The 22,559-nt window shown below is 42.8% G+C and overlaps 1 protein-coding gene across 5 annotated transcripts in view; it reads left to right on the top strand.

Annotated features, from left to right (window-relative positions):
- Positions 1-22,559, top strand: part of Pde1c (phosphodiesterase 1C) — a 258,131-nt gene that overhangs the window by 223,626 nt on the left and 11,946 nt on the right. For 2 of the 5 annotated variants that reach the window (XM_070014241.1, XM_070014240.1), the window contains exons 18-19: positions 18,493-18,558; positions 22,300-22,360. In XM_070014241.1, coding sequence (XP_069870342.1) covers positions 18,493-18,558; positions 22,300-22,313 — 80 coding nt within the window. In that variant the 3' untranslated portion in view covers positions 22,314-22,360. Of the gene's footprint in view, positions 1-8,052; positions 10,378-18,492; positions 18,559-22,299; positions 22,361-22,559 lie in introns of those variants that run through there. The other 3 variants (XM_070014239.1, XM_070014242.1, XM_070014243.1) reach the window with 2 other exon arrangements.

Consider the following 22,559-nt stretch of genomic DNA (forward strand, 5'->3'; position numbering starts at 1 on the left):
CACCTTGTCACAATGAACATACTGCAGGTACACATAATCTCTGTCAGGCTTCTGAGGTGCTCTTTCATGCCTTGCAGCAATCATTTTCGAACTTATTGCAGAGAATGGGTTTCCTTTGAAAGCACTTTGCTTACCTCTGGAAAGAAATGCACTGATATAATAAATCCAAGGCCTCTGAGCCAAGGTTTCTCTTAGTATGTGGAGTTTTCCACTGTCATTGGAAGACTTGAGGGATAATGAGAAAACCAATTCTTTCCGTGCAGGGCTAGCCACAATTGTAATAGCATTGCCTCTTGGACCTGCCATGTTTATTATAGTAACTAAAAAACACAAACTTACCTTTAAAAATATATAATACATTGTATATAATATGTAATAGAAAATTATATGCAATAAATAATATAATTAAATCTAATATGTAGCCCTTAGTATATAATCTAGGTTGCATAAAACATATTGTTATTTTTTTTGTCAGTTGTGGGGCTTGAACTCAGGGCCTGGGTGCTGTCTCTGAGCCTCTTTGTACTCAAGGTTAGTGCTTTACCACTTGAGCTACAGCGCCACTTTTGGCTTTTAAGTGGTTAATTGGAGATAAAAGTCTCTCAGGGACTTTTCTGCCTGGGCTAACTTTGAACTGTGATCCTCAGATCTTAGCCTTCTGAGTAGTTAGGATTACAGGCACGTGCCACTGGTGCCCAGCATATGACATATTATAGAGAAAACAACATATAATTTAGATAATTGAAAAGCTATATATGTATATGTGAATAAATACATTATAGAAAGTTATCAAGCCCCCCAGCAAGGTAAAATTCACAGTGTCAAGCCGGGCGCTGGTGGCTCACGCCTGTAATCCTAGCTACTCAGGAGGCTGAGATCTGAGGATCGCGGTTCAAAGCCAGCCCGGGCAGGAGAGACCGTGAGACTCCTATCTCCAATAAACCACCAGAAAACCGGAAGTGGCGCTGTAGCTCAAGTGGTAGAGCGCTCGCCTTGAGCTGAAGAGCTGAGGGACAGCGCCCAGGCCCAGAGTTCAAGCCCCATGACCGACAAAAAAAAAAAAAAAAAAAAAAAAAAAAAAAAAAAAAAAAAAAAAAATTCACAGTGTCTGGCATCCAGTAAAAATTCATGCAATGCACAAATAGAAAAAAACTAACCAACTATGATGAAAAAACCTACGAGTAACCAAATGAAACCAAACCAGACGTGAAACAGAGATTAGAATTAGCAGATGAGGAAGGCAAGCAGCACTTGTAACAGTAATCCATGTACTCAGAAATTAACTAATGACATGGGATTTATTAAAAGCATCCAAATCACAGTTCTAGACATAAGAACAACAGTATCTGCTATGAAACTTAAATAACATTATATTAATGTCAAGTTAGAGTATCGTGGTTGATTGGACCTGCACGCAGTGTGTACATAGTCCGTCTGGTGGTTGCTGTGTACTGAGAGCACAGAGTCTTCTCCTCCACCCCTCATGACACCTTCTCTTCTAGTTTCATTTAAACCATCAAACCTCTTGGTAATGATTTGTGTTCACTTGTAGTTTTCCTTGATTGATTCTTTTGGGGGCCTTAATCTTGAGGAAACTTTGTCTTTAAGGCATCTGGTCTCAAATGTTTCATTTTCATTATGTTTGACCCTTTTAGCCCACCATATTCTCACAAGATCTACACCACCACCACCCACAGAAGTCATGTGATGTGTAAAATGAGATGTACAAGGGCGCAGGTTCTGCGAGCACTGGCTGTTGATCTTTTCTCTTACACACAACACGGCATTGCCATAGCAGTAACCTGGACTCCTCTCCTCTTACTTTAAGAACCTCAAAGCATCATGACATGAGTGCCCAACTGCTTTAAGTATTAAATGATTTTCAGTCCATATCGCTTTTGGTCGTACCATTGACATCAATGTCTGCTGACTTGATTCTGTAAATATTTAATCTCAGCCTTCGAATTTTGAGCTCATTTTTATCTCAGAGAAAAACACTACTTTTCATTCCTAGAGATATCTCACCATAAACTTCTATATATTATAAAAAAGAGGCCTTTACTTTTAATGAAATAATTACCCTTAAAAAGAGAAGCCAACATTTTAGGGAGTTATTTTCCATGAGTGTGAGGGGACCAAACATTTGGAGTTCTCTGTTCACAATGAAGACAAATCATCCTAATACCACATGTTGCCATTTGTCCATGAAAACTCCTGTGACCTATTTATGTAACATACTAACAGGAAGGAAAAGCCTTGGCTTAGCTGGAGATACACAAAATACTTGCCTTTTAAAGCATTTTATAACCTTACTTCCTCAAATGGTTTAGCAAGTGTCTAAACCTCCACTCTGATGTCTAATTTGAAGCAATCCATTTCACATCAGTACATACTAAAGTAATTTTAGATCCAGTAACCATCCTTGTGCTTTTCAGAAGAATAAGGTGGTATCTAGGGGAGGAAGGAAGAAGAAAGTTGGCATGCAGTTCTATGGTCAGCTGTAGATTCAGTGTTGTTGAACATGTGATATCAGCCACTGTAACACATGTGTACACCTGCACATGTATGCCCTGGGTATGTGTCCACAAGGATATGAGATTGGTGGGTTTGAAATTTTGAATCATATAGCTGGGCACTAGTGGCTTACACCTGTAATCCTAACTACTCAGGAGGCAGAGACTTGGAAGTTCAAAGCTAGCCCAGGCAGAAAAGTCTACAAGATATAACAAGCAAAAACCAGGCCTGAAGATGTGGCTCAAGTAGTAGGGCTTTGGTTGAACAAGGAACTAAGAAAACTTGAGGCCCAAAGTTGTTATACCGAAGAAGACTTAAAGTACTATATCATGCTGGTTTTTACCTAGTTGCTTAGATGCAGGTCTCTTACCAAATAGCCAAATAGTTAAAATTTCAAAGGAATATATACTTTGCACTCTGTTAATGACAAAATTAATCTTTTAAAGGCACTTTCTCCTGTAGTTCTTGGCTATAAGCTTTCAGTGTTTTACTTTATCTTCTAGACATTTCGTTATACTCCCAGTCTACCATTATATTTTTAAAGGAGCCTGGCTAGACAGAACAAATTAAAATTTTGGAACTACTAGAGAAAAGCAATTTTTCTTTTCCACTTAAAATTGATGCTCAAGATTAAAAAAAATTAAACCTACTTAGTAATCATGAAATAAGTATTTATCTGTTTTCCACCTAGAAAAAATCTTTTTTTGTCAGATTCTAGTCAAATAACATAAGAAACAACAGTAATAATGTATTTACCAAAAGGAACTTTGTTGACTTCATTAAGAATTTTCTAAAGAAACTGCTATCTTTGAAATAGATGGGTATGGAATCTGGGACTTAGGACTGTCTACATTTGCCTGTGCTATTTCTTGTCTAGCCACCTACGTGCTTAAAAAGCTTTGAGTATTCCCGCTTGCCCTGTGTGCTTCTTCTTGGCATTCCCGCCAAAGGGCACCCCAACCTTCAGTGAGGATGTATGTTTTCTAACCATTACCCACTACATCAAATGCTATTTTTATTCTCTATCCTAGAGCCATAGTGAGAATATGACAAAATAGATTTTGTTTCTGATTTGTACTCTGAGACATTTAGTGCTTTTTCCTGAACCAAGAAAACTGAGAAAGGCAGGGAGATCAGTTAGACTGTTTGGGGTCCAGAGTCGGCCCCTCCCTTCCTGATTCTGCAGACCTTGCTTGGGTCTTCCTGGGCTTTGTTTCTTCTTGAGCTTACTAATTCTAACAGAGCAGAAACAAAATTGTCCCTTGCAAAGAAGCATTAACTCTGCCCCTTCTGGAACCTGGGAGCAGGAGATGAGTTGTTACCAGGGGTCACTAGCCTGGTCTTACTTGCCTGAGTAGAGTGGGTGGAGCCCTGGGCCCTGGGAGACTGCATGTTTTCATTGTTTGCTTATGGGTTAATGCACTAGGTTCTTCAGAAAGACAGGTAGTAGGAAAATACCTTGGGCAGTAGGTGGCAGGAGGGCAGAGACTGTTGGCCACATACTTTAAAATTGCAAAGGAATATAAGCCATGTAAAGAAGAGAAAGAGCAGCAGAAACAGAAAAGAATAATCCCACTCTGTTTCCTCTGTAGTTTGGACAAGAAGAAAACATGCAATTACAGAGTAGAAGAGCCAGATCTGGGCTGCCAAGTCCAACAGCTGTCTTTCAAATAACATTGTATTTTCCTATTATGAAAAAACAACAAACAACTCAATTAAAAGAGGAAAAAATAATAAACACATACTTGCTGAACAAATATGTGAATAGCAAATTATCACTAATGATGAAAGACATTTAAATTAAAGACATAATTAGATGGGACTATACACCTATAAGAAGAGCTCATTTAGAAACAATGGTATCAGTGAACAGTTGAACCAAGCAACCTCAAGTTCCATGCACTGTGCCATTCTGGCAGATTCTTACAAAGTTAAGCATGCATTTGCCATAGAATTGAAACATCAAACTCAAAATAAGTAAAAACTTATTTTCATGTAACAGCTTAAAAAACAAAACCAAGACCATTTGTATGCTAAAAAAAAGTGCCATGCGGTTTGACATTTAAGGGGGGGTTAGCGTCACTAGGTTTATTCTCCATTTGTCTATTTAGTGTCACTGGCTGCATACTTTCTTGCTTTTGTAGAAAGCTGATCCCATAGAGAGGCAGCTGTGGTGTTTTCCCTGGAATTAAAAATCTAGGTTTAGATTTTGCTCTGTCCTCAGCCAAGTCATTTCTTTGGATTTGACCAATAGTTAAATCAGGCTTTAAAAATTCCAAATCCAGCCGGGCAGCGGTGGCTCACATCTGTAATCCTAGCTACTCAGGAGGCTGGGATCCTAGGATCCTGGTTCAAAGCCAGCCCAGGCAGGAAAGACCCAAGACCCGTGAGACTGTTATCTCCAATAAACCACCAGAAAACCGGAAGTGGCTCTGTGGCTCAAGTGGTAGAGTGCTAACCTTGAGCTGAAGAGCCGAGGGACAGCGCCCAAGCCCAGAGTGCAAGCCCCACAACCAATCAAAAATAAATAAATAAATAAATAAACCCAAACCCAAGCAAAATGAAAGAGAAACATGTTAACATCATGTTAATTTGGACTTGACCTGTTGTTTGCAACCGTGGTCTTAAACCAGTGGTGATGTATCACTTCGTGGCACCCTTCTTGCCAGCAGAATTCCATGGGAAGTGTCATAAACAAAGCCACATAGGTTGAAATCTCCTAATGAAGTTGCTCGAGTTTTATTAGTCTTCCCTTCAGAGTAAACACCCTTCTGTGGCTTCATAGCCTCTTAATTTGTGCTCTAAGACTCAAATCTACCACACCTGCCCCTAGGGAGGCAGAATGACTATCTATAGCCAAGGGGCTGGTGAGGATGACACTTCCCTGAACATGTTCATGAATCATCCCAACATGAATCTAGTGTCCACCTCAGCTCATCTCTCACTGTTTTGAAAAGTGGGTGAACTTGGTGAGTTTTTGTGACCTCCAAAGATCAAAAGAGTGGGATTCAAAGCAGCTACTGAGAACCTCTCAGAGCTCTGTGTTCAGCCCAGATGAGTCGCTGACATGTCGTTGGCAGTTCTTCAAGTGTTGTGGTCTTGGCTGATGCTTCCTCGAAGTCAGGGTAAACTAAAAACAAATACACTGGCATCTAACACATAGAAAAGCCAGTGTGAGATGAGGATCAGGCTGAATCTACAAACCACCGCAAGGCCGAGTGAGAGTGGCTGCTGATTTCTGGGAAGTCAGCCCCACTGAAAGCCATTTGTAATGGAGCTCCTTCACAGGGAGTAATATGTCGATGGTGGCCTTTTCAATTTTGATTTCATGTTGTGAAAGACACAATCAGAAAACAATAGAGGGAATCTCTTTCTCATCACCACACGTGGTCTTCTCCCACCCCTCTCATGTTTATTCCCTTGATCTCCTTTCAGTTAAAACAAAACAAAAAATGTTTAAAAGGAAGGGAAGGAAGAAGGATTCCCGAGAGAGAATAAATTAGATGGGGTAAATTTGATAAAAGTGCATGTTTTGCATGTACTTACATGTACATTGCCAATATAAAAAGACACATTTGTACAATTTATACTAATAATATTTCTTTTAGAGAATCTTTAAACTTTTCATAATCTTCCATGTAGAATGGAAACCTAAATGCCATTCATAATAATATTGTACAAGAAGTAACTCTGTGAAACCACAAAAATAGTTACCTACGAATATATGCTCTGTCATTGTTCTCCACGCAAGGAATGTTAAAAGTAGATGCAGTGTTTTCCCTGGGCACTGAGAGTCTGCAGTGTGGGTTGGAGCGCCAGCAGCTAGCTGTGAGCCCAGGTGCCTTAGGGCAGGTGATCTGAGTCTTTAATGCAAGTTTTTTTTTTTAAGAGAGTGCATTTGGGGAGGAAGGTCAGGGTGATGATGAGCAGCAGAGCCAGATTCAGAACTCATGCCTCTTGTTCTTTTCCCATTGTTGGCACTTATTGGCAAGGAAAACAGACACAGCTTAAATGTCCAGACTTCCTGTATTTGCCAGTTCCACACCTTGGCCAACTTTACTCGTGGACTCCAGAGTGGAGACGAAAAGCCAGAAGGAACATTCTTCTGTCTCCTCCCTGAGCTGATTTCGGGGTGGAAAGGTCTCTTCTTGGTGAATTTTAGATTCCACTGAGAAGACAGCCCTTTCCCATTTGTGGGACCATCAGCCCGGCCTCAGGCCACCATTAGCCCGGGCTGCCTCTGAGTCCAAGTGGGTCATTGTCCTTGTGGGCTAGCATGGGCTCACTGATCTAAATGGTGGACCTTTCCACTAAATCCAGCTACCTGTCCTCACCTTCCTGGTATTTGAAAAATCAAACTCAACCTTATATCATCTTAACAAAACTGGGTTTTGATGAGAGAGCAACCTGGAATCTATTGGAAAGTCATTGGTGCCATCGTGACCATCTGAAAGCATTCTCACTACATTTGACCTTAAGCTGAATCAGGGCTCTGGGATCCTCATCTATTTTTCAGTTCCCTGCATAGATTCTCAAATATGAATGTGGCCAGTTGCCCCTGTGATCCTCAGAAAGGGATGAGTGGTCCGAAGATTTTCTTTCCTCCAATGTCTTCTACATTGGGGAGATGCTAATAGAGGGTAGACACAAGAAAACATTAGAGCACCCAGATAAAGATAGGAGCCTCAGGAGGCCTGGATCAATGGCCCCTGGAAAATTGCAAATCAACTGTAATTACAACAGATCTGAGGGGGTCACCTGTTTTCCTACTAGTTTTCTGCCTAATTTCAGCTAAGTCTTTTTTTAGGAGAGGCTCTTAGTCTTTAAAGTTGAGTGGGAAACTTTCCTTGTCCTGAAATGACCTGGAACACCTTTGGTGATGTTAACCTCTTCACTGCCATTGCCCTGCACAGAAGGGAGCTTTTAACCTAAGGAATGGTGAATTGTAGTGTTGTATGAAAGGAGAGAAGGAATGGTGAATTGCAGAGCTTCTTGTGCTATTTCTCCATGCATCTTCCTCCTCTACCTCTCACTCTGGGTCCTGTGGAGAATTTGGGAGAGTGTCTCACCTGCATAATGAGTTTGGCTGGGACGTGTCTTGTTTGCAATGTCTCTGGGAAGTTTCTTTGGGTGGGGCAAAAGAATTCTAAGAGAGATCAACATGGATATAGTTGGGGTTAGATGAAGCCAATTTCTTTGAATCCCACTGGTCATGGAGGCAAGTTGATCAGGGTGGCAAATATTCTGATCTTGAATGCAAATAACGTGATGCAATATCCAAGTGCCTGAACCAAAGCCTTCACCATACAATTTAAACCAAATACATCAAACGTACCAGTGTTTCAAATTCTCCACTAGGATTTTCTTCTTATGGAAAGAACAAATTACTTTGCAAAAGAGATAGTCATGACCAGTCTTGAAATGTTTAATTGGCCCCCCGATTTTCTGCCCCTCCCTGACTTTTTCTTCCCTGAGAGCAGGTGGGTGGAGGGGGAGAGGCAGCATTGACACGTTTCTTTTTCTTTTTCTTTTTTTCAGATTCAGAAGAGTAGAAAAGATCTCCCATACACTAAAAGAGGCTGCCAATGTTTTGCATCATCTTAGCTTCTTCATTCTCCTCCTCCTCCTCCTCCTTCTTCCACAAAGACCTTGTGTGGGGAAGGTGTACAACTTTCAAGCACAACACCCCCTGCCCCCTCCACACACATTTGGCCTTCTCTCACTCATGCCATCTCCTCCTAGGGGATGACTTTTGAGAGGTTTGCTTGAGGACTTAGAATTCTGGGGATTTGCCCCCTGAGCAAATCAAACCACTTGAGTATTTTTGCATAAACCGAGAAATAAAATGTGAAGGGACTTCCTGAGTATCCTATGCCAGCCACCTGGTGTCCCTGCACCTGTCCGGGCCGGTGAGACTGGACATCTGGGATATGCTAGGAGAGACGAGAAAAGCCACCCACAGGGACTCGCGCCTGGTCACCATCAAGGCTGTTAACATGGTTATTTTTGCCCTGGCTGCTAATCTTGGATACAGCCAGGCTGGCCTTCACCACAGTTAGAATGATGATTCCAATTTCTGGCTCTTTCCTGAGTCAGGAACCTTCATTCCCCCACCTTACCCCCAATTTCTTTTCAATTTAAAAAAAATGTTCATATGCTTTCTTCCATTTGAATAATATGAAATTCTGTTGGCCTTTTGAAAAGGGGGGCTCTGTGCCACGGGGGCATGTGCTTGATGCTTGTGTTATTTTATTGTACATTCAGGACTGTAAGCTTGAACATACTGGCTCCTACCCACACTGGCAGGGGGTAGGGCCATTGTTTTTGGTGGGTAGTTTCTATAAGTAAGAGGTGATGGAGAGTTCACCACTGGTGGTTGCTCTTCTTTTGAATAGCTTCACATTTTATCATTTTTTTTCAGGGAAATGATAAGGGAAGTAGCATCAGGAATGTAAGTGTGATCATTCTTTTCACTCTAGTGAGTCCTTTATGATATCAGATACGAGCTGAGTAATAGCTCGAGTAGAAAATAAAAATTGTAGGCATAGCAGGGAAGATAGGAATGGCATCACCCCCAAAGCCAAATTAAAAGGGGAGTGCAAGGCAAGTGTGCTCCTATGGACATCAGTGGACTGCTTTGATAAAAGTGAACTTTACCCTGTGACTTTAAAGCGTTAGTCCTTCACAGGGAGTAGGATTAAGAATAGGAAGAGAAAAAAAAAAAAAAAAGAATAGGAAGAGAAGCCAGGCAGTCAGCTTCCAGATTTAATTTCCACAGTTATTTAAACACCTCTGCATTGGTAAGGTAAAATATTGGTGTTTTCAGAGGGACAGATACATCTCTGAGGTGCTTGGCTCTCTGGAATATTCTACAGCCATAGATGTGAAGAAGGTGGTTGCATAGCTTGCACAACTGTGTGCTGATGCAGCTCAGGTTTCTTTTATTGGTTTTATATGGGATCTCAAAATAAAAGATCTATATTTCTGTGGGTCTCATTTTTGCTAATAGGGACCACAGTAAATAAATTAGATGACTTCAGGAGCCCAGGAGATCAAAGTGTGTGACTCAAATAAGCCATGCATTATCTCAACCGGGTGGTACATGATACCTCACCACAGGCTCTGGTCTCTGGGAGACAGCATGGAAGAGTAGAGACTGTAAGAAACTGATGAGGATGGGTATTGTTGAGAGAGGCTTCTCTCTCAACAGCCCACCATCTGCTGCTTATTGGCTTGGTGGTACATGGGAATGGGAGTCCCAGATATCTAGAATTTTCTGGAAGTCTCTCCAAAGTTTTACATGTTGTGACTGACTCAGAAATTTACACTGTGCCAACTGTGCATAAGCTCATGTCTAGGAGACATCAGACTGCAAACCATGCTGTAAGAGATAGCATGGTTCTGTATATGACTAAATATAACCACATGTATGTCAGCGGAACCTGCATCTCTCACCTTGTTTCTATCTTGTATTTTTGTATGTGGAGCTTTTCAGCCAAAGTAGAATGTCTACAGCTTCCATTTTATAACCTAGCAAGCAAAACCAAGCATTTGCAAAAGAAACAGGAATATAGCCATTAGATGGAAATGTTTCTCATTTGCTTTAAGTTGTTAATCAGCAGGAAAAACATGTAAGGAAAATTTCGCTTAAAACAGAGCAGGAAAAAAAAGATCTCTGTGTACCTCACTGTTAGTTTGAAGCCTTTTAAAAGTGTTTTTGAAGGTGTATCGGGTAAAAATGTGAAGTTGTTTTTTTAAAAGTACCAATGTGCTATTATGCTGTGAAATGATACTGGACATGACAAACATTAAAATAATTGTTCTGAATCAGCCTGGTTGGGAGAACATTTCCAAAGCCACCACTCATTTCCTGGGGTCTTTTTTTCCCACTTGAAACTGCTCCTCAGAGATGGGCAGCCATGTGGGACTCACACTGTTCTTTGCACTAACTGGGGCCTCTGGCTAGAAAAACCTATACATTCTATGAGGGCCCAGTATGCAGATGGCAGTGGGGACATCCTCACTTCCAACCAACCAATCACAGGCTCTGCACAATCCTGTGAGAACCCTTGAGTTTGGGTCACTAAGTAGCCCTACAGCTTTATGATTTGGTAGCATAATGACTTATTCTTAGGGAAGTCCACATTGCATCTTTTATTCATGCTACCTTGCCTGGGCTATAAGCCTAAAGACCTTGTGGCAGAAAAAGAGAGGCTTATTTTTAACCCATTCATTGAAGTGGACTTTCTTCCACTGTCCATTTCATGTTTGAGCTTTTAAAAAGAGCTGTCTCAAATGTCAAAAAGGATCCCAAAACAGAGCTGACACTTGAACAGAAAACTTATACTAAGCATGTATCTGACGCATTCGCAGAACTTCTGACTTTGTATCATGCTTTCCACATCCTTTAGCAACATTGCCATGAGACAAGAGAGGACAGGCCTCTTCTCCTGAGGTGCTCTTGTGGAGATGGTGGGAAGGAAAAGGTTGAGTAGGTAGACAGACAGAACATGCAGTATACTTGTATCTTGTCTTTCTTAATGTCTGAGCAGACACTTAGACAATGGAAAATTTCTCTGTAATGTTCCTTGTAGAGTTTGGGGATAAACAAAAGAAAAAATCACAAAGAGAAGATTTGAGATTAAAGTCTTGAATGTGGAGACCTGTATCCCAGGTAAAGAGGGATGCAGACTCTTACAACACTGTATTTTTCTCCCATTTGTGGGCTTTGCTCTCCTGATTTTGAGTAGCTGACAGGATAGTACTGCCTGGAACTCAGCCAGTATCCAGGAAACACATACAGAATTGTCAGTTGGAATTCTACTGTTCACTTGGGAATGCAAAACAAAATCAAATTCACTGAAAATGTACTCAGCATCTCCTCTGCACAGAACACATCACTTAACGTTCATGAGCTTATGTTTTAAGTGTGGGCAGACACACCCTGGTTATATACCAAGAGCTTATTCTAAGAGGAGGTGAGAAATGGCAGGTATTTTGGTAGAAAGTGTCACGGCCAAGTTTAAGAAAAATGTCTTTAAATTTTCCCAAGGATGTTCGACTTAAGGGAAAAAAAGTCATAGCAATGGAACAGAATTGATCTGAGAATACCCAAAGAGATGATGACATTGATTTGTATGAAAAAAATACCAGTGGATTCATTCAGATGCCAAGTTGAAACTTCAAAAATTAAGACGGATGGCACAATAGACAGGATCTGTGTGCACAACACACACACACACACACACACACACACACACACACACACACACACACACACATACACACACATTATTGCATAGTTCTGTACCACAAATGTAATGGGTTCAGCACCTGGCAAGAGCGAATGCCACCCAGCACAGTGTTACAATCACCTTGTTATACTGGCTCCTATTATTGAATGAAATAGAAAACAGTGCATGTAATTCATCCACAGTGACCCCATGATTAAAGGCCTCATTATTACAGAAGAGATGAAAAAAATCCTAATGAACAGTAACAATATTCCTATAAAATATGTCTGTGGACATCAAGAAACACAATTACCTGAAGGCCAGATTTCGGTTTTTATGGTTTCCTGTCATTAAAACGCACTGCTGGTCACCACGGTTCCTCTCCTTGGGGTCAGAAAAGCAGATGTCTCTAGGGGCCTTGAGGGCCATCTGGGAATGGTAAATCTCCTCCAGGGAAGTCTGCAGTGAGCAAGCCTTTTTTCACTGAGAGAGCTTCTTGCTTGCATTAAACAAGAGTGGGTAGAGTGGAGATCTGGATTGAAAGGCTCAGAAGGTCAAATGGCATATTAATTTCTTCTTCTTTCCTTAAGCAACCCCCCATCCTATTTATTTTTCTTTAAAACTGTTGGCAGACACATGCGAGATGAATTCCCGTGTACTCTAACCCCCAGTGTCAGCATAACACTGCCCATGTAGTGGCTTCAGTAGTGAGTAGCCCAAGTGCCAGAGCAGAGCTGGGGAACTGAAATAATGGGTGAAGTCCCTCCCTCACTCGAGGTGCAGTTACTCAGTTTCCCCAGGGGCCACCTCACCCCATACTGGAGCAAATACTGGCTGTAACAGGCCCTAGGTGGCTTTCATCCTGGCCATGTGGTTGAGTTTGATATCCTGAGTTCCTGGCCCACTGTCACTCAGCACCCTGGGTCTGATCTATGCTGTAAATCCATCAGATTATGGTGCCCATTACAACCCAGTGGTTGTGAGATTACTTTTAATTAGCTTGCTCAGGAGGTGCCCATCTTTAAATAATCTTTGCCCTTATGTCCTAATCTAGGAGGAGGGATTTCTGTATTCTTGTCCATGTCTTTGAATATGTGTGCATGTGTGTGATGACACAGATACATGGTCATATGCCACTGCACAGTAGACAAACACAACCATAAGTCTTGTCTGATAGGTCTTTAGAAATCTCCTGTCAGTTTTCATCTGTAGAGCCCAGCTAAGTCTCTACCCATTCTGTGCCTGCCCCTGGTGGGGTCCTCCTCCTAACCCCATCTGGTCTAGGTTTCCTTGCCCCATTTTCTGCCCTTCCCATCTCCTCCCCATGTTTCTGTCTTTGCCACATCATTTCCCTGGCCTGGATCTGTTGCACTATCTTGTGGGCAACACAGAAACTCCATGCAATGGAAAAGCTAAACAAAGCTAAGCAAAGCTTCTTCAGTGCAGCTGGGACATGAGGAGGAGCTAGAGGCCAGGCCAGGTGAGGAAGACAGCCTTAAAAGAATGTCAGGGGCCAGGCCTGTCAGTCAGGAGCTCAGCAGGTGGACCAACTGCAGCTACTGTGATTTTGTCATCCTCCTCCTCAGCTGAGAGCACTGTGCTTGTGGTCCAAGATTTTCTCTTGTTTGGCTGCTCTGCCCTTATGGAGGATCACCTCATCTCCTCAGCTCTGGACTTTGAATTGGATTTGTGGGAAATCCCTGGATTCCACCAAGAACACTTCTGTTTCTCTATAGAGGGAGAGAGGGAGTGGTCAGTGAAGGAAGCGTGTTCCCATGACACACTTTTGTCAAAGCTATGACTCAAAATCAAGTCTCAGGGCTTTATGGGAAGCAAATAGAGCTAAGCCCCTCCTGGGCAGTTGACAGTAGACCATTGTAAATCCTTACTGCACAAAGGAGCCTCCGGATCCCTCAGTGTGTAACTCGCCCTCAGCATCTCACAGGACAAGTGCTTGTATGTTCTCACTACCAAATGAGCACTCTGCACTGAAGTTTGCAAAATAAAAAGGTTGCGTTTGTTTTCCTAATTTCCCACACTCTGTTCCCAGAGAAGGAGCAAAATGTACCCCAAAGACCACCCACCCCTCCCCTCCATCAAATCCAGGGACCAAGCACTTTTGCTAAACACAGTAGATATTCACAGAGGGTGACAGAATCATGTTTCATTTCTAGTTTGGGGCTAGTTTTGAAGTTCAAACTCAAGGTCTCAAACTTGCCAGGTTGGGACGATACTGCTGGGCCTCCAGCCCTGTTTTTAGGATAGGGTGTCATTGCTAGGTCTCCACCAACTTTAGGCTGCCTGTAGTTGTCAGTGTCACAGATGCATACTGCTGCAGCCAGCTTCCCTCATGGAGACAATCTCCAGGACATTTCTTTCTGGCTAGGCTGGAACTATAATCCTTTTTCTTGGCCTCTCATGAAGCTTAGGGTACTAACATTCTCACTCCACTTAACAGCTCTTCATTAAAAAGGAACTTTTTCTGTCCTGGCCCACCCTGAACCAGAGTCTTTCTACTCTCAGACTCCCAAGTAGCCAGGATTACAGGGTTGAGCCACTGGTGCCTGGCTTCATATCATTCTTTGAGAATGAGGGATGAGCTAGATGAGTTTTCAGAAACTCCTCCTCCAATGTAGAGAAGCTTTCAGAGGGTCAGGCTGCCCTCCCTGGGATATTTTCATGGTTCACCATGATAGGATTTTACAGTCCTAAGAAGCTAGCTATCTAATTCCATTTTTTTCTTTTTCCTTTTTCCCAAAGGCCTACAGTTAGAAATATTTTCCCAGCCTGTAGGAGTCTGGCTAGGAAATAGTCATGCCCTTTGGGTAGGATGCAGTTGGCTTATATACTGTGGGGCCTGGGCCTATTTCCTTCCAACCAACCTCCTAGATGTGAGGTTGTAGGGGCAGGGTTGGCAGCAGGGTAGGAATAGGATGGAGGTGGGGGTGGGAGAAGGGGTGGGGCGGGGTGGATCTTGCACAGTACCTGTACTTGATTGTTACCCATTTTGAAAAAACGCAGCTTTTCAGAACCCACCTCCACACTGTGGGATCTGATTGTACTGTAACAGCATTGCTGTTGTCAGATCATTTAAAAAAAACTTAAAATAACTTGTATAACTCCATCCCACAATTAGTAGGTCAACACGCTGTGTTTACTTATGGTTTACTTATGTGTTAGGGTTTACAAAGTTAAGGCCATACAGGATAGTGAATTTTGTATAGTGAATTTTGGCCCATTCACCTGACATTAGGTAGTAAACATTTCTTTTTCTGTTTTCCAAACCCCATGAATAGAATTCAGTAGCAGCACAGCACAGTATTTCAGTCTGTGGATCCGGCACAGACTATTACCCACATCTCTCTTGTCGGAAAATTAGGTTGGGTGCTTTTCTTTGTGATTTTGCTCTTAAAAATAATAGATATGAAGATCTTTGTATTTTAGATTTTATCTTATTTCTGAGTAGCGAAGTTGAACAAATCTGTGGATGTACAGTTACTAGGTCAAAGGTTATGAACCTTTTCTGGGGGTTCTGAATTCCAAGCACATTCAGATGTCAGAACAGCCCTATTCAAATAGCAGAAAAAGTGCATGTCTGAATAGCTCTTGTGATTTTCACTGTTCTTTGGGATGGACAGATATGTCACACCAAAGCAACCACAGCACTACAGTGGCTGTGTGGTGCTGTGGAGGGAAAATACCACATACCAGACCTCATATTGCCTGCAAATTATATGTGTAGACCTTACTCATGTACTCGTGAAAAGCAATACTTTGGAAATTACAGGTGGTCTGAATTCCTCCAAATTCTCTGTGACTTTTCCTGGCCCAAAGCAAAATCCTTCCTTCCTTCCTTCCTTCCTTCCTTCCTTCCTTCCTTCCTTCCTTCCTTCCTTCCTTCCCTCTCTCTTTCTTTTTCTCTTTCTTTCTTTCTTTCTTTCTTTCTTTCTTTCTTTCTTTCTTTCTTTCTTTCTTTCTTTCTTTCTTTCTTTCTTTCTCAGTACTGGGGTTTGAACTCAAGGCCTTGTCATGCTTTCTTAGCTAGTGCTCTACTACTTGAGCCATGTCACCTACTATGTACACATACATGCATGTATGTGCACAGCCATGCACATGCACTTCCTTCCTTCTGCACAGAAACTCAACAGTAGCATACTAGGCCGGGCACAACCCACCCATGTGGTGCTAGGTGCTATCCAAGTCTGGAGAAGTCACACCAGGCTGTCTCAGTGTCTCTGTCTGCCTCTGTTAATAAGGACTTAGGTTGATGGGAGGAGGATGGGGACACACTGGGAACTCTGCCAAAGGCACAGAGAAACACAGATCTGCTCATCACCAACTCAGCCTGGAAGTTCCTCCCTCCATGTCTGCCCAGGGAGCAGGGGGAGGCCAGGCCTCCTGAGCCGAGGAACCACCAAGCTGCCCCTTTTGAAGAAGTCCTGTGGATTCCCAACAGGGGGTGAATGTGGCCACAGGTGAAAGCTAAAGCTTGCAGTGGCTGAGCACCTTTAAATTAGTCAGTAAGCCCACAGGGCTTCCTAAGAGCATTTATGGAAGAGGACTGACCACCTGATCTTCTACTAGATGGACAAAAAGAAATGACTAGGCTTGGCTTTTATTTCCTCTTTACCTCCTCTTCCTTCTCCTCTCCCCTCCTTATTTCCTGTGCCACAATGGAACCCAAGACCTCATGCATGCTAGGAAATACAGAATTTCTTCTCAGTCACTATCTAGATTTAAATGTACCCCCCACTTTAAATATTTTAATAGTTTAAATTTATTTACATAAGTATATATAATGTATATGACCCAAATCTATTCATGCAATGTAACTCTTAATTACTCCCTTCTTTTTATGGGTTTTCAATGGATTCCATCATACAATTATATGTGTGTTATACACACACACACACACACACACACACACACACACACACACACACACACGCACGCACATTTCTATAATATTCACCTCCCTGATTTTCTTCTCACTCAGTGGAATGATAGATTCATTTTCCTGGGCCACTGGCAAATGTCATTCTCATTTCTTGGCCTTAACTGAAAGACTTCGGAGGAACTTTAGTCAAGAACTATGGGTATGAGTTCAAATTTCTTACCAGGGTGAAGCACTCACAGGGTGCTTTGTGTAGGTACTGTGTGAACAGCATTCACTGGGTGTGTAGATATTGTATGAACAGCATCCACTGAGTGCTTTGTGTAGGTTCTATATGAACAATACCCTCTGGGTGCTTTGTATAGATACTATATGAGCAGCACCCACTGGGTGCTTTGTGTAGGTACTGTGTGAACGGAACTCACATGACACTTTGTGGAGACACAAGGTGAACAGCATCCTGGGCACTTTGTTTGGATATACTGATCAGCACCTGTGCAGAGCAGCACCTACTGAGTGACTGTGCTTCCAGTGTGAACATACACAGCGATCTTGTGCAGAGGGCTGGCTGGCCCTGGCTGTGTTGCTGTGTCACATTGGGCAAATGTTGCATCTTCTGGTGTTTATGGCACATTCTTAGATTACTGGTCATTAGATTCCACTGGGTACCTGCCTAATGTGCTAGGCTCTGGCTCCACTCCTTATGGGTCCAGAAGTTCTGCTTCCAGGTCCCAGAGGAGGCCTCGGAGGCTGGAGTAACATCACCCCTGACACTGAAGCAGATGCAGCCATGCTTTGACCCCAATCCCCCTGTGCTGATGGAGAAACATGTGTGCGCCCTCACAGGGCTTCTGAAGACAGAGGTCAACCTCTACAAGTTAGGGAAGTGGCCCGGGGTTCATCAGAGCAATAACATTGACTTGTGTGGAGTTCTCTCTCCATCTGGCTGGGTTGTTAGATTCCTCACTCCAGGCTCTCCCCACTCAATCTGGATGGCAAGATAATAAATGAATGAAATATATTTATAAATTTATCAAATTTATGTAGATACATGTCTGTGTCTGTATATAAATAAATATGTCTATATGTCCTTATGTATGTACATGTAACTTACCCTATATATATATATATATATATATATATAAATAAAATATGAACACTTTATAGAACATCCCTTTTCCCCTTGGTTTTTCCCTCTCTTTACCGAGCTGGAGTCCTTTTCATCTCCTATGACCCAATTAAACCACAGCTTTGAACCCAGAGCCCCTCCTAACAAGCATTCCTTGCTGGCTACTAGGGAACATAGACCTCCTCCCCTAGCCACTGTGTTCCCCCTCCCCCAGCTCTCCAGTCCTCTCACATACCTCGGTTTCTATGATCCTGACCTGAAATGGATGAAATCATTGTATTTCCCTCATGTTTCAGAAGAGGACAGGAACCTCTGAGCGACCCAGGGCAAATAGCAAAGAGAGGCTGTTAGGCAAAGCAGGGACACAGCCCTGAGTCTTCCATTCAAGAACCAGACTTCCCATCCCTGTTTAGCCATCTTCCGCCATGATGTCTACTTCAGGCCCAAGGAGTGGCACGTGTAGGAGGCTCCTCTTGTGCAGGGGCACTGGTCCCAGTGTCCCAATCTTCCAGCCCAGCCAATCTAGTACAATCACCCACCCAAAAATGGAGGCTGGCCTCCTGGCTTGCAGGAACCACCGCATCCATGCTCCACGGCCTTCTACTAAAGGTTATTTTCAGACCCACGCTTTTAGGATATCCGACGACAGGTCAGATGAACACTGGCCTATCCACATCAATTCAAAATTTTACTTCCCCTTATCCTGTCTTTCCTCTTCACAGGTGCAAAGAAACATTCTCAGGGCTCGCCGGCCCCCAGCACCAGCTCAAGTCGTCTGACCTTGCCAGGTGAGTGAACGTCTGGTATCAGCGCTAAATTCAGGAGTTGATGAACAGATCCTTGCCAGTTCTTTATGTAGTATACCCCATCTTGGTTGTCCATGTTATGAGGTTCTTCTAGCAATGGTCTAGCAGTTCTATAGTTGGCCTATGATGTCTCCCATCCAGTGGGAGAAAGAACAGGATTCAGGTCCTTTTTGCTAGTCATCTGGTCCAGCTCTGGGAGCAGTGGCAGACAGAGGGAAGAATGGGAAACCGAGTGCTGGTGGCTTGTGCCTGTCATCCTAGCTACTCAGAAGGCTGAGATCTAAGAATCATGGTTTAAAGCCAGCCTGGGCAGAAAGTCTGTGAGACTCTTATCTCTAATTAACCACCAGAAAACTGGAAGTGGTGTTGTGGCTCAAAGTGATAAAGTATTAGCCTTGAGCACAAAAGTTCAGGGACAGCACCTAGGCCTGGAGTTTAAGCCCCAGGACTGATGAAAAAAAAAGAATGCTAGTCACTCTGGTGACAGAGAGAGAAGGGGGTTCAAGTTCTGCAACCACATATGCACTTCTTTATCATCCTATGTCTCTGGCCCCTCACTAATGCTATAGGTTCCTCACCTGTCCCACCTGAGGATGAGAAATAATATTGGTAAATTTGGCATAGTACTGACACAGGGTTGGTGTAGATACACACCTGGTTTAGATTACTGAGAAAAGTAGAGGCCACAGGACCCTGGTACCCTCCAGGGTGTAGGGGGGATGATTAAGCACTTGTGATAATAGCTTTGGGCCTTAGTAGTTCATGTAAGGTTCTGTGTCGATGTCTAGGCTTAGACTCCTTTCTACAATTTAATGGAAAAAATGCAATTGATTTGGGGGGGGGTGTAGAAAGGACAGTTGTAGAAAGTAAAAAATGTTTATTGTAAAATAATAATACTAATAATATACAGAAGAAATAGTAGCAACATGTTTTTCTTCAGTTAATTAACCAAGACAGTCTCTCCTTCTTGCTATCCTAGACTCAAGTTGTGCTTTGGTGCAGTTTTGTTTCCTTTTGAAATTCATCCTTAAGTCACAGCATTTCCATGTTACGAAATTAGCAAATATTCCTGTGATTGGCTGGTATTTCAAGGACTATGTCACAATTTACTTGTATGTGACAATATGGCATTTATTTTTGTTTAGTTTTCATTTTCTTTCTATCTGTGTGACCCTTCCACCTTCCACCATTCTCCCCCACCCCTACCTCACTCCCCCCATCAGGGAGTTTGGTTCCATTTTGAGGTATATACATTGGATATGATGACTACATCGCCTCCCATCCCTCTATTTATTTTCACGCCTCCTTTGACCTTCCCTCTTCCCAACAACATACGTTTCAGCTTCCTGATATTCATTTTGTTAACCTCTGACTTCGTTGTACAAAGGCATTACATCCTTACACTACAATCCTCCCTTGTGTAGACGTATTTTAGACTGTGTGTACGTGCATATGACTCTGTATGTATTTTCACAAGTTTGTCATTTAGATCTAACTTCCACATATGAGAGAAGACACTTGCCCTTTGTCTCTTTGAACCCAGCTTACTTCATGTAGCATAATTTAGCTCCCTATCTAGGCCCGGACAGGGCCTGATCCCAGCCTCACCTCAGAGATGCCTTTGTTGACACCACAGGTACACAATTCTTAGCTATTTGCAGTAAATAGCTGTTTAAAAAATACTGCAGTTGTGCAGTGTATCAGATATGGGCCTTGTCAGGATTTTCATGGGTGTTGTTTTCTTCAAAATCATCCATGTGCCCAGATCCAAACAGTTCAACAGCTCAATAGACGAAAATGTCTATTGTAAATTCTAACCAACTTCGCCCAAGAAGTTGATTCTTTGACACACAATTCCTCTGCTCCAAGTGAATGAGAAGTTGGACAAAATAGAAAAATAAACAATTTTTTGGCAGTACTTGGGTTTGAACCAGGGCTTTGTGCTTGCTAGACAGATACTCTATTATGTAAGCCCCTTTTTGTTGTTGTTGTAGTTATTTTTCAAACAAAGTCTCATTCTTTTCCCCTGGACTGGTCCATCTGTGCTTCCCACTTACCTGGAATGACAGATGTACACAACTTGACACAAATACTTCACTGGTTGAGATGGGGTCTAATGGACATTTTGACTAGGCTGTCCCTGAATTGTGAACCTCTTTATCTCAGCCTCCTGAGTAGCTGGGATTGTAGGTGTGAGCCACTGCACCCAGCTTAAGGAAATAATTTTTGAAAGGCCGTGCTGGAGACAAATGTCTCTGGGAAGCAGAAGCAAAGAGCTGTTCTGTACAGATGTGTCTCAAAGTGTGCACAAAGTCCACAGGACAGCTGTGCTGTGTATCCAGAGCAGGAACATCAGGAAGGAGTCACAGAGACCAGAAGTGCCCAGGGCCATGGGACTCAGTCTGAATACAGGATGCAAAGTATGGGGGCAGAGGGCTACAGCCCCAGGGGTCACGGGAAGCTGCCATTCCTGGATGGACAGGAGGATGCTGACTTGATCTGTGCTGTCCTCGGTATGATCATGGGACATCCGCTGTAAACTGTCATCATGGGTCCTGGCTCTGACGTGGAGGAATTAGAACCCTTACATGAAGGACATCACAGCCATCTTTGAAAAGTTCTGAGCCTCTTCAAATGCAATCTTAGCAATCTCCTGGCTCAGCAGTTCTCTTGGTTTATACAACCTGAATGTTGTGAAAACTTGTTCACAAGTGTCTACTACTTGGCATCCATGATCGTCCACACATAGAAACAACCTAAACTTCTGTCACCCGGCCACCAGCTAGACAAAATGTCATCTCTGTTCGAAATGAATGGCATCTGATACGCCACCCATGGATCTTGGAAACATTTTGCTCAGCAGAAGCCAAACACACACACACACACACACAAATCCCACATATCATACAGGAAGAAGAGTGGGTCATGCAACTGTACTTGTGTTATTCCGTTTAAAATATTCCTGAGCAAATATAGAAACCATTAACATTTACTTGAGCGATATTGAACGTGTAGATGTGCATCATTCTAGTATTTCTATTTTTCCTCTATGATTTAATGTTGTATTAACTTTTAACTGAAAAACCTGTGCTTGTGTGGCAAGATGTTTTTGTTGAAGGATTCGTTCATGCTGGTGATTTAGCATATAGTTTTCAGAAATGTACTATTTTCCCCCTGCTAACCCATGGGCAGAAATGGGCTTTGGGATATGAAGATGGGGTGTGAAGGAAAGTCCAGCAAGGACCATGACTCCCTATGGTGGCCACCCGCCATCACTAAATAACTGCTTGTACTCTTTCTGAAGTTACCTCCGGGCTCATCCTGGAACCCCAGCACCAGGAAACTTCAACTTTCATGTGGGAAAGTCGTAGATCTTTTTCTAGCACCAACATCATCTATTGGGAGTTTGTGAGCCCCTGTGGACCTCCATGGGTGGGCCGTCAGTGATGGAGAGCTGGGGAAACAGTGGCTTCTAGTGGAGGCGTGGTGTACAGCTCCTCACCTCCTCACCTCCCTTACTTTCCGGAAGTGGCCTTAGATGACAAGGTACAGTAATGCCATCGCTGGCTGATGCAGATGTAGCTGGCCCCATGTGCAGCTGCTGGCCTGTGCTGTAGTCCTGGCTGTAGACAAGGCTCTGCTTCTAAAACTCCTCCCTGCTAGAGTGTGTGCATGCCCCCTGTTGGCGGCCTGGCAATAATGTTGTTGTGTGTCCTGTTTTAGGGGACTACGGATAAAGCGGACATCCAGAAGCTTTCTTGGAAGAGACTCGACCATCTTTGAGGTCCGAAGACATTATAGAAAGCTTATGTTTCTTTTACCAAAACAAAAACTACATGTATTGTAAGTTATTGAGAGCTTCAAAAATGGTGATTGTGGATCTCCCTAATATAGTTTTTTTTTTCCATAAGTACTTTTATGTGTATGGTGAATCTACAAACTTCAGGGAAATGCTAGGCTTCTAACATGTATTAAGTCCTTCA

Source organism: Dipodomys merriami, unplaced genomic scaffold (genome assembly GCF_024711535.1).
Source record: "Dipodomys merriami isolate MVZ:Mamm:240054 unplaced genomic scaffold, mDipMer1.0.p SCAF_94, whole genome shotgun sequence".
Lineage (NCBI taxonomy): Eukaryota > Metazoa > Chordata > Mammalia > Rodentia > Heteromyidae > Dipodomys > Dipodomys merriami.